Source organism: Myiozetetes cayanensis, unplaced genomic scaffold (genome assembly GCF_022539395.1).
Source record: "Myiozetetes cayanensis isolate MyiCay16 unplaced genomic scaffold, myiCay2020 scf26, whole genome shotgun sequence".
Classification (NCBI taxonomy): Eukaryota; Metazoa; Chordata; class Aves; order Passeriformes; family Tyrannidae; genus Myiozetetes; species Myiozetetes cayanensis.
Genome location: NW_026087477.1, coordinates 5,315,574 through 5,331,312, shown reverse-complemented (window position 1 = coordinate 5,331,312; position 15,739 = coordinate 5,315,574). Strand labels below are relative to the sequence as shown.

The 15,739-nt window shown below is 60.6% G+C and overlaps 2 protein-coding genes across 4 annotated transcripts; one reads left to right on the top strand and one right to left on the bottom strand.

Moving 5' to 3' along the window:
* Positions 1 to 2: 2 nt before the first annotated feature.
* MYDGF (myeloid derived growth factor) lies at positions 3 to 5,403 on the top strand. The gene is made up of 7 exons (XM_050321221.1): positions 3 to 7; positions 1,018 to 1,204; positions 2,200 to 2,250; positions 3,131 to 3,192; positions 3,503 to 3,584; positions 4,152 to 4,224; positions 4,575 to 5,403. Exons 2-7 carry the CDS (start codon positions 1,037 to 1,039, stop codon positions 4,652 to 4,654), a joined length of 516 nt encoding a protein of 171 aa, XP_050177178.1. The 5' UTR covers positions 3 to 7; positions 1,018 to 1,036; the 3' UTR covers positions 4,655 to 5,403.
* Positions 5,404 to 7,483: 2,080 nt separating this feature from the next.
* TNFAIP8L1 (TNF alpha induced protein 8 like 1) lies at positions 7,484 to 15,047 on the bottom strand. Of its 3 annotated transcripts, none has more exons than XM_050321218.1 (2): positions 14,643 to 15,047; positions 7,484 to 8,826 (listed from the first exon to the last, which is right to left on the bottom strand). In XM_050321218.1, exon 2 carries the CDS (start codon positions 8,822 to 8,824, stop codon positions 8,264 to 8,266), a length of 561 nt encoding a protein of 186 aa, XP_050177175.1. In that variant the 5' UTR covers positions 8,825 to 8,826; positions 14,643 to 15,047; the 3' UTR covers positions 7,484 to 8,263. The 3 variants fall into 3 exon arrangements, with proteins under 3 accessions (XP_050177175.1, XP_050177177.1, XP_050177176.1); XM_050321220.1 differs by lacking the exon at positions 14,643 to 15,047 and adding an exon at positions 12,671 to 12,696; XM_050321219.1 differs by lacking the exon at positions 14,643 to 15,047 and adding an exon at positions 11,161 to 12,046.
* Between the last annotated feature and the right edge of the window lie 692 nt (positions 15,048 to 15,739).

Below are 15,739 nucleotides of genomic sequence, written 5' to 3'. Positions count from 1 at the left end.
TGGCATGGTCAGTTGTCCTTGTCATGGAATCGTGGGATGGTTTGGGTTGGAAGGGTCCATACAACTCATCCTGTTCGCTCCCTGCCACAGGCAAGGGACACCTTCCAGGCTGTTCCAAGCCCTGTCCAACCTGGGTGCTCCCTCAGCACAATGCTTGGAATTCTCCAGGCCTCCCCTTCCAGCCCTTTTCCCCTCCTCCTGCCCTTTTCCTTCCAGCTGAATCCCAAAGGCCACGAGCCAGGGCTGGATTTTATGGCCTGAGCTGACGGTGCTGCCCCTGCACCCTCAGCTCTTTAAAAACTGGGTCTTTGCCCCCTTAAACCTGCGTGACAAACACAAAACAAACCTCTCCCTCGTGCTGCTCTTTATTCCCCTCCATTACAGAATCCTTTTTGGGGGTTTTGGGCCTGGAGAGTGAGTGGGGGCAGAGGGGACACGAGGCACAGCCTGTGTGGGAATTAGACGGGCTAAAGGCCTAGGGAAAGAACCAGCAGGTTTGGGGGTAAGCAGAGCTCAGGAAAATTCATTACAGGAACGGAGCTGCCACCCCGAGAGCCTGCCAGGTCCCCAGGTCACAGCCAGCAGCCAAACCAGCTGTTGGGGTCACAGCTTTTGCCTTGGAAGGAAGTTTTGCCTTATAGGGAATGTTTTCGTGTTTGTGAAAGGTTATAACAGGCAGAGCGTGGCCCCGGGGGCACAGGCTGAGTGGGACACTGCTGGCTCCTTGTCCCCAGTGTCACCCACAGCCCCTTGTCCCCACGGCCATTGTCCCTGCGGTCCCCTGTCCCAACGCCTCTTGTACCCTGACCCCGTGGCCTCACAGCACCCCGTCCTTGTGGTCCCCTGTCCCTACAGCCCCTTATCCCTGCAGTCCCCTGGCCCCACGTCCCCGTGTCCCTCCGTCCCTGTTGTCCCTTGTCCCCTGTCCCCGCACACTCCCCCTGCCCACACCCCCTGCCCTCATCCAACATGGCGGCCGCGGCGCCGCCGCGCGCTGACCCCTCCCGCCCGCCGTAGCCCACGCTTCCTTTCCAAGATGGCGGCGCCCACGGGGAAGAGCTGCCGGCGGGCGTGGGCCGCGCTCGTCCCCGCCGCCCTGCTGTGCCTCGCGGCCCGGGCGGCCGCAGAACCGGCCGCGGAACCGGGCTCGGCCGGGTTCGACGTGCGGCCCGGCGGGGAGGTTCACTCCTTCTCCCGCAGCCTGGTGAGCGGCAGGCAGGGAGGGGAAGGGAGGGAGCGGGAGCGGAGAGGAGTACGCGCCTCGCTCCGATTGGCTGCTCGCCACGTCGCTCACGCCTCCCGCCGCGGGGATTGGCTGGGCGCGAAGGGAGGGCGGGACCAGCGGGGGGGTCTCAATGGGTGTCTGAGGGAGGGGATCCCGGGGGGGGCACAGGAGGAGGGGGGATCCCAAAGTGGGGGTTCTTCAAGGAGAGAAGGGTCCCCAAGGGGCGCTCCAAAGGCAGGGGGATGCCATGGAAGAGAGGGAATCCCCCTGAGGAAGGGGGATCCCCCAGAGAAAAGGGGTCCCCAAGGGAGGGTGTGTCCCCAGAGGGGCTGGGAAGGGGGTCCCCAGGGAGGAGAGGGGACCACAAAGAAGGGAATCTCCAAAGGCAGGAGGCTCCCAGGGAAAAGGGGGGTCCCCTCAAGTGGGGTCTCCAGCAGAAGGAGGTCCCCAAGGTGGGACAGTCTCTGTAGGGAGGAGGTCTCCAGGGAAGGGAGCCTGCCATGGATAATGGTCCCCAAGGGCGGGTTTCCAAAGGGATGAAGTATCCCAAGGGCAGGGAGGGGTTGCCAGGGGCAGGGAGTCTCAAGGAAAGGAGGTCCCCGTGGGGAGGAGGCTCAGCAAGGGAAGGGGCCCAGAAGAGAAGGGGCTGCAGGTCCCTGGGTCCCCCAGGACAAGAGTCCTCACCCCAAACCCCGGGCGAGAGGGAGAGGCCTCAGGTTGCACCAGGGGAGGTTTAGTTGGATATTTAGGGAAATTTCTCCATGGAAAGAGTTGTCCAGCCCTGGCACAGCTGCCCAGGGCAGTGATGGAGGGATTTAAGAGCCACGTGGATGTGGCACTTGGGGACGTGGGTCAGTGGTGGCCTTGGAATGGTTGGACTCGATGGGTCTTGGAGGTGTTTGCCAACCTAAAGAATTCCTTGATTCTGTGCAAGAGAAGGTCCTGCTTAAGCTCCTGTCCCTCTCTCCTGGCAGGGGGATCACAGCTGCACCTTCACCTACTCGGCCCAGGGAGGGACCAACGAGGTGAGCTGGGCAAACCCTGCCCTCCCCCTGTCCCTGGGGCTGCAGGGAGGGAGGAGATGGGTTTCCTTTGGGAAGAGATGGGTTTCCTTTGGGAAGAGCTGGGTTTCCTTTGGGAAGAGCTGATTCCAGGGACCAGGAGCTCCGAGGAAGGGGGGTTGCACCTTTTCCAGCACTGTTGGATTTGCTCCCTGCACCGAAGTGTCCTCTGTGTGTTGTAACAAGGGATGGAGGGACAGGACACAGGGAATGGCTTCCCACTGCCAGAGGGCAGGGATGGATGGGATATGGGGCAGGAATTCCTCCCTGAGAGGGTGGGGAGGCCCTGGCACAGGTTAGGCAGAGAAGCTGTGGCTGCCCCATCCCTGGAAGTGTCCAAGGCCAGGTTGGAGCACCCTGAGCATAGTGGGAGGTGTCCCTGCCCGTGGCAGGGGTTGGAATGGGATGAGATTTCAGATCCAACCCAAACCAATCTGGGATTCTGTGACTTAACAACGTGCTGGATGTCTCTGGAGAACTGGGAGTGACATTTCCATGCCCCAGCTGGTGGGAAGGACCTCTCAGGAGTAACTCCTGTCCCCTCTGGGAGGCTGGAAGGCTTTTTGTTCGTACTTTCTCAAGTTCTGTCTGAACCAGGTCCCGATTTTTTAGCCTAAAAAGGGAAGTGAGACTTTAAACTCTTCTCTGTGGCAGCACTGATGGAATTGTGGAGAGCAGGGAGAGCCACCAGGCCCCGAGCTTGGTGCCAGGAGGGAGTGCTGTGTTATTTTAGGGCTGCTGGAGCTCATCCTGCAGCTGGAGAGGGGGGTCAGTGGCCCCTGGGATGTGCAGGGAGCACGAGGCTCTTCCCCCCAGTGACTGTTTGGACCTTTCCCCTCCTCAGCAATGGCAGATGAACGTTGGGATCAGCGAAGACGACGGGCTCTTCTCCTGCTCCATCTGGAGGTGGGTTCTGTAACCTCAGCCAGGTGGGATGTGGGACAGGGACCCTCTGCTGGGGTCAGGACCCTGCTTGCCAGGTGGATTTGCCTCCCAGCAGGGAGGGTTTTCCTCTCCCAAGGGGTGCTGTGGCTCTGTGGCTCTCTGGGTTCTTCACCCAGCGTTGGTTCCTAAATTCTCTGTCCCCCTCTGTGCTGGATGGAGCTGCAGGAGATCCAGAGGTGGCTGTGGAGGGAGGGAGGGAACTGGGAATCCTTCACTCCTCTGCACCTCCACCCTCTCTGCCGCTGACAAAGGCTCTGCTTTCTTGTTCCAGGCCCCAGGGGAAGTCTTATCTCTTCTTTACCCAGTTTAAAGCTGAAGTGAAAGGAGCCAAGATAGAGCATGCCATGGCTTATGTAAGTCCCAGCTGATCCCTTGGAAGCAGCAGTGTGGGAGGCTGCTGTAAAACATGAATTAGGCAGGGAAAACATTTATTAGACATCTGTGCAGTGGAATGTGCTCCACCACCTCCCCAGTTAGAGACTGGTGGCAGGCAGGAGAGGGGGCTGCAGGTGGGCTCCCCTGCTCCACTGGGCTTCTGCCCCCTCAAATCCGTGGGTTTGCTGGGAAGGGGGGGCTCCAAAAGGCGCTGCACAGCGGGAGTCTTGGATTGCCTCGACAAACTGCACGTGGCAAAGTAAATAAAAACCTCTCCAGGCGTTCTTGTCTGGCTCATCCCTCCATTTCCCAGCCGTCAGGGGTGAGGTTTTCAATCACCCCAAGGACACCAGTCTGTGCTTTAATAAGAAGTGGGAAAAACAGGCAGAGATTTTCCTTCAGATTTCCTTTGTGGACTTAATTCCTTCACACAACTCACAAATTCATTCGTGGTTTTTTTTTATTTTTTCCGTTTGTTCGGTCTAAATGCTGTAACTCCTTGGATTGCCTCAAACCCTCTCACACCTTCTTCCTTCCTGTTTCAGTCTCAAGCTGCTGTGGGTGCCCAGAACGACATCCCCTTAAAACAGGAAGAGTTTGAAATCACTGAAACAACAGGTCTGTGACCGAGAGAGCTGGGGGAGAAAGGAGAGGTGGTGTGGGAGTTGAAGCTTAAATCCTGTCCCTTTGTATTTACAGTGGATGGAAGGGCAGTGGCAGGGGGTGCAGAGTTTGGGGGTCCCATTCCAGCTCAGGGAGCTGCAGGAAGGAGGGTTTGTGCCACCAGCCCGTCACGTGCAGGAGGAGGAAGTTCAGTGCCCGTCTCGCTGCCTTTCCCCACCCTGGCAGGGACCCAGCAGGGCTGTTTTGGTCGTGCCTTTGTGCTTTTTTTGGGCTGTTTTGGTCGTGCTTTCCCATCTGTTGATCCTGTGCTTGTTCTCTCTCTCTCTCTCTCTCTCTCCCTGCAGTGTCTCACAGGGAAGGAAAGTTCCGTTTTGAACTCTCCAAGCTCACCATCGTAGCAAAAACGCCCCGTGACGAGCTGTGACCCCCCCTCAGGCCAAGTCCTGGCCCCAGGGGGGTGTTTTAACCAGAAGAAAACGTGACAGGAAAAGAGGATTCCTGGTTTAACTGAGGGTTTTTGGTTTGTTTTTTTTTACTTTCTGGGATGGCCAAACTTTTCTGGTTTTTTCCATGCTGAAACGTGCTGGGGTCCAACACCAAGCAGGGTTTTGGAGGGGTGTGAGGACACGTTTTGTTCTGTCTGGTGTCAGGGTGACAGCGTGCTCTGCAGCTGGGAACCTCCTGGGAGAGATTCCTGATCCACAGGCAGCCATTCTGGGCCCTCTTTCTGCCTGCACAGGGTGGGTGGTTCCTTATCTGCCTGGCTGGGAAGAGCAGTGCAGGAAGATAAAGGGGCAGGATTTAAGCAGGGTTTGCTGGAGGGAAGTTGTTAACTCTGGAGAGGGGAGATGGGAAATAATTAATTTAGGATGGAGCTGACCAAAGCTCTCTGACTCCTTATTGAGAGATCATCCCTGGGGTGGATGGCCTGGACCTGCCAGAGCTGATTTGGGATGACTTGGAGGGGGGAAAAAGGCAGAGCAGCTTATTCTGACACAAGCAGGAACCAACCCAAGCAACACTTGCACGTCTCAGCACAACCACAGGACTGTTTTATACCTACCAGAAAAGTGATTTTTTTGGGGGGGGGTTTTCTTATCTAGAGTAATAACAGGGAATGTGCAATTCCTTTCCTGTGTAAATACAGCACAAATAAAGCAAGGAAGCATCGTGCTCTGGCCTTGGGGTCGCTCTGCTCTGTCGCTCCTGCCCTTCCCCAGCTGGAGGGACCTTCCAGGGTTTGCTTGGCCAGGAGGAGCCCACGGGAATTTTTGGGGGGGGCTGCAGAGGGTTTGGGGGGGGTTCTGCCCAGCCAAAGAGAGGCCCAGCACGTGACAAACGAGGCTGCAGTTGTCAGTTTGCACTGTCACCTTTGATCCCTTTTGATGGCTGGGATCACTGGTAGGTGATTTGCCCGTTTTGGGGGCAGTTCCCTGGTTTTTTGGCAGTCTGGGCGTGCTTTGCACTGGGGATTTTACAAGCTCTGTTCCCCAGGCTGTTCTGAAATGCATTTTTTTCTCCTCTGTGTGTCACCTCATGGACCTGTGGATGACCTGCAGGGCCCAGGGGTGTCCCCAGTGTGCTCCCACTTTGTGCTCTGAGCTGCATTTGCAGATCCCTGACCCTTCTGCTGTTTAAACCAGTCACTTGGAGGGAACCAGAGCAGAGGGACTCAATTCCCAGGGCTGGAATGGGAAACCCAGGCTGTTAGATGGCTCTTCTGGCAGAGAGTCAGCCCTCCAGGGCTTCCCTGGGCCAAAAAGGGAAGAATTTGGGGATGACATGGATGTTTGCTGTGGGGAAGAAGACTCAGCTTAGACACCTGGATGTGAAGAGCAGCAGGTGCCAGGAGTTTGGGTGGGGTAACTGTGGGCCTGGGCTGTAGGAAATCACGGGGACAAAGGGAACAACCACGAGTGGGGCTCACCTGAGCGTGGCTCATGTGTGACCCAGGAGCATCTTGCAGCTGGCACTGAAATTGCACCCCAGGAAGAGAACAGCGAGGCGTTTCTGGCTGCCAGTGCGTCCCTCTCGCCACACCTGCCCGTGATTTCCAGTCTGGCTCCTCTCCAGCACCCACCTGACAGCTGCCACCAGCCCAGGGGGCACGGGAATTGTTCTCAGAGGCCGCTCCCCCTGGTACCGACACCCTGGTGTGTCCTCCACACCCCCCTGTGATTGTGCTTTGCCCCCACCCCGAGCTGTGCCACGCAATTATCTGTGACTGCCAGAGCCAGGGCTGCGAAATGACAAGAGATAGGGGCTCGATTCCTTTTTTTTTATTTAATCTCCTCAGGCTGAAAGTTATCAGTGCCTCGAGCCAGCGGTGCGGAGGGAGCGGCGAGCGGGAGCCACGGAGCTGCTCTGTGCTTCCACATCCCGTGGAACAGCAGGCACAAGGAGGTGGTGGAGATAAGGCCAGCTGAGATTGGGTGGTGCCTGGGCTGCCCAGAGGGCAGTTTTCAGTGTTCAGGGCAGGGATGATCGTGCTGGGGATGGCGGCAGCTCCGAGAGTTCCGACGCGCCTGGATCCGACTCCGCGGAGTCACCCACGGCTTCTGCTGTCAGGGTTGTGCTTTTTGGCTCCTGCTGAGCAGCCAGGGGACGTGGGGGTGCAGGGGAGCACGAGTGGGTGTCTGCTGGGAGCAGGATTGCACAGAATCTCTGAATGGTTTGGGTTGGAAGGGACCTTAAAGCTCATCCAGTGCCACCCCCTGCCATGGGCAGGGACACCTTCCACCAGCCCAGGGTGCTCCAACCTGGCCTTGGGCACTTCCAGGGATGGGGCAGCAGCACAGCATCTCTGCCCAACCTGTGCCAGGGCCTTCCCACCCTCACAGCCAGGAATTCCTTCCCAACATCCCATCTAACCCTGCCCTCTGGCAGTTGGAAGCCATTCCCCTTGTTCTGTCCCTCCATCCCTTGTCCCAAGTCCCTCTCCAGCTCTCCTGGAGCCCCTTCAGGCCCTGGAATGGGCTCTGAGGTCTCCCTGGATCCTTCTCCAGGCTGAACAACCCCAATTCTCAGCTCTCCCCAGGATCCCAGACCTTTGCTGCTGGTTTATGCTGGATTTAACACCCTGTTTGTTCCACTGGTTCAGCTCTGGCCATGCTGTGCCACGGAGCACGGACAGCCCAGCCAGCAGCGATGCCAGGGAGTACAAACCCCAGGCCACAGAGAGCCATCACCATCTAAAGGACACACCCAGCTGTCCCCAGGGCTCATTTTATCACTCTCACCCACCCCACGGAGCTCCCAGGCCAAACGGTGAGTTTATTTAAATAACTCGTCAGGGCTACAGAGTCTGCTAAAAAAGAACCCCCATCACTCAGACAACGTGGAAAATGGCTAAAATCCCACGGAGAACTTTGGAGAACCACCGAGGATGGCGTCAGAGCCGTGACAGTGGTACCATCACCGGAGGCTGGTGGGGAGATGGGGGTTGGATGGTACCTTGGATGCAGGGAAGGAGCAGCTCCCTGGTCCAGGTAAGGTGGGATCCTCCTGCTCTCAGGGACTTGTCTTTGAGGAGGGAGCAAAGCCCACACCTTCCCATCCTGGGCAGCACAAGCCTGGACCACAATTTGGTGTTATGGAGCTGCTGAAAGAAACCCATGGAGCTCCACAACCCTGCAGGAACAGGGGTCTCACAACCAGCAACGTCCCACCTGCTCGGACACACCTTTCAGAAGGGTTCCACCCCACCAGGCTTTGCTTTGGTTTGGTTTTCCCCCCTCCAGAGGGTTCTGACAGAGTTCAAGGCTGAGAGTCTTTGGACTCTGAGCTAAGGACACTTGGTGGGCAAAAGAAATCAAACTGTACAGCAGGAGAGCCCAAACCCCCAGGATGCCCTGGAGAAGGCTCAGCCCAGCACAGGGAGGGCTCTGCAGCCCCTGGGCAAGGGGTGGGCAAAGTCAAGATGTTCAGCCTTGCGCAGGAACGAGGAGCAAACGAGTGAGCACTGCAGAGGAGGAGGGGAACGCCAGGGCGGGCAAACAGCCCAACTGCAGCCTCCCAGGAGGGCAGAGCCCCTTCAGATGTTGTCCTCCTCCAGCATCTTGTTGACCCCCTCGCAGATCCTCTGCAGGTGGGTGCGGTAGGGCTCAGAGGGCCCGTAGAGCGCCGACAGGAACTCGTAGTCCGCAAAGTGGTTGAAGACGTGGTTGATGCGGGAGTGGGACTTGGCCGTCAGGTGCCCGTTGACGGCCTGGTGCAGCAGGTCCCGGCACTCCAGCAGCACCCCCGACATGACCCTGCGGTCGAAGGTGAAGTCTATCTGGTGGAAGCTGACGGCCGTCATGGCCAGGGTGTGAACCTTCTTGCGGAACCGCTCCATCACCAGCAGCTCCTCGGGGCTGAACTGCCCGTTGCGGTACAGCACGCCCAGCTTCATCACGATCTTGATGAGGTTCTTGATGATCTTCTGGGCCTCCTTGCGGTTGTGGGTGTACTCCTTGGTGGCCCGGTACAGCTCGTCCAGGATCTCGCTGCTGGTGTCGTCGATGAAGACGTTGGCGATGGTTTTGGTGGCCATCTTGCTCAGGAGCTTCTTCTGGGCCTGCAGGGCCAGGTTCTTGGTGCTGAAGGTGTCCATCCCTGTGAGGGCAAGAGGCACAGACAGGTCAGACCACGCCCTGTGTCCGTCCCCATCTCACCTGCAGGCTGGGCTGGTGGGAGGTGCCCCTGCCCATGGCAGGGGGTGGAACAGGCCTGAGCTTTAAGGTCCCGTCCAACCCAAACCATTCCATGGTTCTACCATTCCTCACCTTCCCACACAGCCTTTTGGCAGGAGAAAAAGCACCTCCAGCCGACAGCCAGACCCAGGCAGCTGCTGGGTGCCAGGGCAGGCAAGAACCGAGCTCACACCCTGGGTTTGGACAGTGGGATGAGCTGTGGGATGTTCCCACCTTCCTTCTCCCAAACCCTGTGGAGAACCTACGGCGAGCGAGGCGTCCCTACCTGAGCACCGCCCGTGACCCTCCATGCCGGCTGGGTCTGGGTGCTGCTCCCGAGGCAGGAAGGGCTCTTTGCCCCATCCCTTCGACATTTTTCCTTCCTTAAACCCTGACTCATTTCCTGCGGGGTGAGCTGGGGACAGCCCAGGTGACAGCTGAGTCACCCCCACGGCCTCGCGCCGCATCCACCCCCGGCGCTCGGCGAGGCCGGAGCGGCACGGCCGGTTTGCAGCGCTCTCTGATTTGTGTGGGATGCTTTATTTTCCCCTGGCACTGCCCTGATCCACCCACACGAGCTCGGGCTTGTTCTGCCTCCAGCGCCGGCACGAGCGCAGCGCGGAGGTGAATGATTCAGGGAGACACGGCCCTCACCTCCAGCCCGGCTCCCGCATCCCGGCGGGACCAAATCCATCACCTCGGGCAGACCAAAACCGCTGCTGACCCTGGAGAAAACGCACCCTGGCCCGGGAAACTGCAGAGCTACAAATCACGGGCAGGCGAGAACAGCGGGAGAAACAACAACCGGCTCCGGAGAGCCAGGATGGATGGGCAGAGCTGGGGCTGCTTATGCAAGAGGCTGCACGTGGCACGGGCAGCCCGGCAGGGCGGGAAGGGATGGGCTCAGGCTATAAATACATCCCCTGGCAGGGGAGAGGAGGTGTTTCAGCTAAAGGATGTGAGCTGCCGGTGCGAGGATGGATGGGGATAAATTGGCCGTGGAGAGAGAGCAGGTTTAGGTTGGATATTGAGGAGAAATCCTTCCCTGGGAGGGTGGGGAGGCCCTGGTGCAGGTTGCCCAGAGAAGCTGTGGCTGTCCCCATCCCTGGAAGTGTCCAAGGACAGGTTGGAGCAACCTGGGCTAGTGGGAGGTGTCCCTGCCCATGGCAGAGGGTGGAACAAGATAGGCTTTAATTTCCCTCCCAGCCCAAACCATTGATTCCAGCACAGAACTGAGCCTGTCCCCACCACAGGAAGCTCTGTGTGGCCCCCCAGGCCAAGGTGCCACCCAGTCCCAGACCCCTTTGGGGATCCCCAGTCCTGCTCCTACCACTCTGGAGCACACGCCAGGCTCTCAGGAGCAAATCCCAGCTACCCACAGAGCCAAGGCTCACCCAGCCAGTTGTGCAAGGACAACAGTGGTGCTGAGCCCTGATGCTCCCTGAGCATCTTCCAGCCTCCAGCTCCCTGACCCCAAGGGCAGCCAAGGCTCTGCGGGGACGTGAATTACGGGAGCAGGGATGGAGCCGCCGCGTGTGCCGCTGCCTGCAGCGTTATTTACGGCCCCTGGGAAAAACACAGAGCTTTGGAAGCGCTTCCTTCAGGGGGAAAGCATCGACTTCTGCCAGCGTGAGGCTCCTGCACCAGACAAGACAAAAATGACACCGCAGAGGTCGTGTGACAGCAGCTCTGGGCCCATTCAGTGCCAAGGCTGCGTCCAGGAGGTGCCACCGGAGCCGAGCCCGGAGGGACGGGCAGGGTGGGAAGAACCAGCCTGGCTTTGTCTTCTCTCCCTTGGCTCTTAGGGGACTTCCTTTGGCATCCTCTCCAGAAGGAGCAGGGCTTTGTCACCCTGAAGTGCCCTCCCTCGTGGCTGTGGGGTGCCCTGGGCTCCCCGCCGGGAGCTGTGCCTGGATAAATAGGAATTCCCACACCGGGCGACCGCAGCCATAAAACAAAGTGCAAACTCCGCCTCCAGAGCCCATCAAAAATAGGAAGTGCCATCTCCTGAGAGCTGCCCGCAGCTCCCAGATGCCAACTGGAATAACGGATCAGCCCCTCCGCTCCGTGCAGCAAACACAGCCCTCTCCTGCTGGGAACCGGGGCAAGGAGCGTCACTCCCGGGGGGAAACTGAGGCACGGAGGGGTCTCTACAGACCCCAAAAAGTGGTGGACAGGGACCCCAAAAATGCAACCAGCTCCCGTGAGCTGCTTCACGGGGTCGCCCCCTGCACGCCCCAAGCAAATCCAAGCTCACCTCCCGCTGGCTCCCGCTCGGCACCGGGACGGTTCACCGGGCACCCCCTGCACCACGCCGGGACCTGCTGACTCAGCACCAGCGGGGAGATTTCACCGGAACGAGCCGCTTTCCTGCCGGGAAGGGCCCTGCGACCCCATTGTTCGCCGAGGGGCTGCTGTGGGCGCGCGGAAGAGGCCAAGTCTTGCCCCGAGGAGCGAACGCGAGCCTGAAATAACCCACTTCGCTTCCTTCCTGTCGCTCAAGTTTCCAGCCCGGCTCAGGGTTTGGCTTCCCCCCCGCCTCACACACACACACCCCTTCTTCTTTTTAATGAAAACACCCTCAAAAACAGCTTCTTCTTCCGAAAAGGAGCAGCCAGCCGGGTGTTGCTGTCACCGAGTCCCTCCCAGCTCCGGAAGAGCGCGGCGGGGCTGCGGTGCCAGCAGTGGCTTTGGGGGATGCTCACAGCCCTTTTTTGGGGGGGTTCCCACCCATTTTGGAGGTTTGGGGGTTGGGGGGGTAGTTTCGCAGCCCTGAGCGGTGGTGTGGAGGTGGGGATGTCCTGTGGGAGGACACAGAGGGTGTCCCTGCCGTGGGATGGGTGTGCTCCCCCGGGGATGGGCTCACGCCGTCGGTGGTTTGGTGTTCACCGCACCGGGACGGCACCCACAGCACCTCACCCAACGCCTGGCTGCGACCTCCGCCCCCCAGGGACCCCCAAAAAACATCTCCCACACCATTTTGGGCACAAGCATCAATTAAAGCTCGAGGGGAACACGAGACCCCGTCACGCTACTGGCACTGGTGGCACCAGCACATGCCACGGCAGAGCTGCCAAGTGAGCAGCAGCTGGAGCTCCTTTGTGGAAAGGGGCCAAATCCAGCAGTGACACCATCCCATATCATTTCTACCTGTCCCAAAGGTCCTTCACCCTGACTGTCCCCATCACCTGATTCCCACCAGTGGCACCCCCCAAATTCCCCCAGTTCCCTTGGCAGCGGGTGAATATTTCATGCAGGAAAGGGAAAGCACTTCAATAATTTATGGAGCAGCGCAGAGGGGGAGGCTCTGCAAAGCTCCAGCTCAGAGCAGAGGCACCTCTGCCTCCTCCTCCTTTTCCTCCTCCCCCTCCTCCTCCCCAGGGCCACAGGAACTCATAGTGTCTTGCTACAAGTTCCCTCCAACACGGGAACATCGTTTCCCAACCAGGATAAACATTTAATAGTGGAGATCTCCCTGGTTTTCCCTCCATCCCACAGGCTGTTTCCTCCCATAGATTCGGAAAACACCCCTGGCTCTGCAACCCCAGCATTCCCATTCCCCCCGGATCCTTGGCCAAGTGCCAGGGGGGTGGATGGGATCCTGCTCCGTCCCCTGGCATCGCTTTCCACCCACTCCAACCCCTGTTAATTAATTAAACGCCGCCGTGCTGGATTACAGGGCCGGAGCGCCGGGAAGTAACCGGAGAGCCCCACCAGCCTGTCCCCCACCACCCGTGACCCCTCCAGCTCCCACAGCCCAATTTTACCAGCGCTGGAAGAGCAGAGGAGGAGGAGGAGGAGGGAGAGAGGAGGAGGGAGGGCGCGTGCAGGTTGCCATGGGTGCCGAGAGCAGCCGGAGCCGCGGGGCTGACACACGGATCACACACGGATCCGGCGCGTGTGTGCCCAGCGGGGCGAGGCCGGGGAGGAAGCCGCTGAGTAAACACCTCTCCCGAGGCAGGACTCGGCTCTTGGCAAGGCCGGGATGAACCCGCGGCCGGAGCGAGGACCGGGAATGCCGCGAGGCATCGGCACCACTCTTGGCACGGCCCCATCCCTGCCCTGCCCCTGACACCTCGGGCATCGGGAGCTGAGCTCCTCCACCATCCCAAAATCTCCTTCCCGCATCGATGCACCCATGGGAAGGAGGAGAAGCTTTTTTTGGTTTTGCCTGGGAATGCTGATCCGCCCCGGCAGCTCCAACGTGTCTGTGCAAGGAGCCGGGCGGCCGATCCGAGGGGGCTCCGGCGATGCCAACCCCGGGCGTGGGTGGTGGTGAATCCAGCCGGCGCTTCCCGTGGGAATGGGATCCCGGCACACGGGGGAAGAGGGGTGGTGGTGATCCTGGGGGGGCTGATTTGAGGATCTGGTGGAGTATCAAGGAATTCCCCCCGGGATTACTGTGCCCCGGGGGGAGGCAGCTGCGGAATGGAGAGGAGGAAGCGGAGGAGGAAGAGGAGGAGGAGGAGGTTGAGAAGGAGGAATGGGGGTTATTTTATGGAGAGGAGGAAGAAGAAGAGGAGGAGGAATGAGGGTTATTTTATGGAAAGAATGGGGAGGAAGAGGAGGAGGAAGGGGGTTTATTTCATGGAGAGGAGGAAGAGGAGGAGAAGGAAGGGGGGGGTATTTTACAGAGAGGAGGAGGAGGAGGAGGAGGGGGGGGGGTATTTTACAGAGAGGAGGAGGAGGAGGAGGAAGGGGGGGGTATTTTGAAGCATCTGTCTTGCCTTCCATTTCCTCCTTTTCTTTCTCCAGCTGCCATCAAGCTGCTCTCTCTGGCAGCAACTTCCTTTCTCCTTCGCTCGGAGCAGACGGAGACTTATGGGGAAGTAGAAAACACAGGGTGGGAGAGGGGAAACTGAGGCCAAACCACCATCCTTCCGTCTGTCCGGCCCGCGGTGGGAGCCAGGGGGGCATCACATGCTTCCTACCCCAGGATCAGGAGGACAAAGTCGCTCCGGGAGGGAAGGAAACTCCACGGGACAATCAAGACTTGGGGTCAGCAAAGAATGTTTATGGCCCAGATCCTTCCCTGCTCCACAGGGAGGTGGGTCAGAGTTGGGAAGTTTTGCACCAAACCCTTGCTCCGGGTGGGATCTGACCTCTCCAGAGGGATTAGTCTCTCCGGGAATGGAGGAATTTCATCCTCTGGAGCGCAGGGAGGGGAGGAGGGACTGGCAATGCCCGAAGCCAAGTGCTGCCATGGGGCACCCGGCCCTGCCCTCGCACGTGGGGCTGGGATGGCCCCGTGACGGGGGCTCCGGTGCCTTCTCCCGTTAACCAGCACCCACCGGGCCCGGTGGCGTTTCCAGCCCCCCCGGATTTCCGCTGGATTTGGGGGGAAATCGCCCTTTCCTCGTGTTTTATCCACCTGGGGAAACCGAGGCACGGCCCGGGGCTGCCGGGAACTGCGCCAGGCTCTGCCCACCCGGCAGCTCCCGCCCCGCGGGGCTTCCCAAACCCTCCTTTCCCCCCGGGGCTCCCAGGGGGCTGGGTGGGGACGTCGGTGCCCGGTGACACCGGGGAGGGGGGACACACAGAAATGATTCCCGGGATTCGCCCCGCTTGCCCGTCCCGCAGCACGAAACGGGCCGGTACCGGGAACCCCCGACCCCACGGACCGGGGGAAACGGGGATACCGGGGGGGCCGGAGGGAACCGGGAGGTGCTGGGAGGTACCGGGAGGTGCCGGGGGAGGGGGGCTGATCTCGGTGGGCGGCAGAGCCCGGCCGGCCCTTACCTGCCTGCTCGAGGAGGGCGGCGCCGGGACCGGGACCGGGACCGGGACCGGGACCGGGGCTGCTCCGGTGCCCCCGGCGCGCCGGGCCGGGCCGGGCGGGGGGTCCCGCTTCCCCCGGCGCCTCTCCCTGCCCGGCGGGGCCCCGCAGCCGGTACCGGTGATGCGATCCCAGTTCCCGGTGCCCGGAGCTGGTGCCCGGTCCTCGGTGGAGGCGCCGGTGCCCCGCGTCGATGTCCGGTGCCCGGTCTTCGATGCCCGATGCCGGTTCTCGCTGCCAGTTCCCAGCGCCGATTCCCGGTGCCTATCCCTGGCTCTCGGATCCCGGTGTCGGGTGCCGGTTCCCGGTCCCTATTCCCTGTTCCCGGTCCCTGTTCCCGGGCCCTCCCGCCCGTGGTCGCTCCAAGTCCCGCGCGGTCCCGGGAGCGGCGGGGGCGGGCGGGGGCGGGTGGGCGTGTCCCGCGGGCGGCTCCAGCCAATGGCGGAGCGGGGCTTGCTACGAAGCAGCCAATGGGAGCGCTCGGACGGGGGTGTGGGCGGGGCCGGGCGGGCGCGCCTTCGCGAGTCCCGCGCGTGGGACGGTCCCGTTATGGAGGGGGGGGGAACGAGACCCTCGGGACACGGGTGATGGGGACGCGGTGGGGTGGGGTATGGGTGGGTGATGGGGATGCGGGTGGATGAGGGAACACGGGCGGGTGATGGACACTGGTGGGCGAGTGAACACGGGTGGGTGATGGGGACCTGAATGAGTGATGGGGACACGGGTGGGGGATGTGGATATGGGTGGGTGGCGGGACACGGGTTAGTGATGGGAACATGGGTGGGTGACGGGACACGAGTGGGTGGTGAGGGCACGGGTGGGTGACAGGGACGCCGTGCCACGGCGCTTACGAGCAACAACTTAGGAGGGCGCTGGTAGACCGGGCTGAGCGAGGGCAGCACCCGGAGGTCTTGACACGTCCCCCCTCGTCTGGAGGGGCCCACGAGGCGATTTAACAGCCCTGGGAAGGGGTGGGACGGGGCGGGGCTGTCAGCTCATCCCTGTGCTGGAGATCCCCCTGATGCCACAGTCCCACGGAGCCGTGCCCAGGTTTGCACCC